Source organism: Acanthisitta chloris, unplaced genomic scaffold, assembly GCF_000695815.1.
Source record: "Acanthisitta chloris isolate BGI_N310 unplaced genomic scaffold, ASM69581v1 scaffold10404, whole genome shotgun sequence".
Classification (NCBI taxonomy): Eukaryota; Metazoa; Chordata; class Aves; order Passeriformes; family Acanthisittidae; genus Acanthisitta; species Acanthisitta chloris.
This window is the reverse complement of record NW_008668767.1, coordinates 8,206-8,956: the sequence shown is the minus strand read 5'-3', so window position 1 is coordinate 8,956 and position 751 is coordinate 8,206. Positions and strand designations below refer to the sequence as shown.

The following is a 751-nucleotide window of genomic DNA, read 5'->3' as shown; positions in this document are numbered from 1 at the left end:
AGCCTTAGGATACTGCAGCAGAGCAAAGCACCAGAAGAAAAGTCATCACACCCACCTTGGTAGCTTCCATGATGATTTTATTGATTTTCTCTTTATCCAAACCTTGCATCCCAGCCTTGTTATCATTGAGGCCCATTCTGAGTAGAAATCCATCACTGCTAGAGCTCTTAGCATCTTTTTTCAAGTTGTCCATTGTACTTCTTGAAATCAAGTACTTATGTTAATACTTAATATCTGGGGGGAAAAAAAAAAAGAAAGAAGAATTTAAATCAGATATTTATGTTCCAGCTGAGCAACAACAAAATTAAATTTTGGAATTAATTTGCTGTATTTATTAAGTATTTTATGATTATTCAGAACACAACATACAGATCACAGGTATGAACTCCTGTGTTCCTGTAATGTGGCTGAACTGTCACACTCACCACAAAGTCACCTGAAATTCATCAGTGTTTGGAGACAGTAAGGCTCTATTTTAAGTGACTTATGACATACTCTTTGAGAAGCTTCCCTACAGAAATAATTGAGATTATTCCAGACAATAATGACAGAAATAACTGAGCACTAACTTCAGGAAAAGGCTAGTCCCTTACGCAGGCACAAGACATTTGTACATGTACATTCTCCTGTCAGATGAAACAAAACTGCCTTATAAAAACACAAAATCTTACTCACCAAATTATTGCCTTAAAAGAAATTGAATTATTTCTAAATTGCTTAAGATCATTGCTTATTTAGTCCTCATTCCTGC

General features: G+C 35.2%; 1 protein-coding gene across 1 annotated transcript in view; it reads right to left on the bottom strand.

Moving 5' to 3' along the window:
• The window catches only part of LOC103800682 (DNA polymerase kappa-like), a gene marked incomplete at its 3' end in the record, with an annotated part of 10,562 nt that extends 10,369 nt beyond the window's left edge, over positions 1 to 193 (bottom strand). The window contains exon 1 of the mRNA XM_009073067.1: positions 56 to 193. Coding sequence (XP_009071315.1) covers positions 56 to 193 — 138 coding nt within the window. The remainder of the gene's footprint in view (positions 1 to 55) is intronic.
• Positions 194 to 751: the final 558 nt, after the last annotated feature.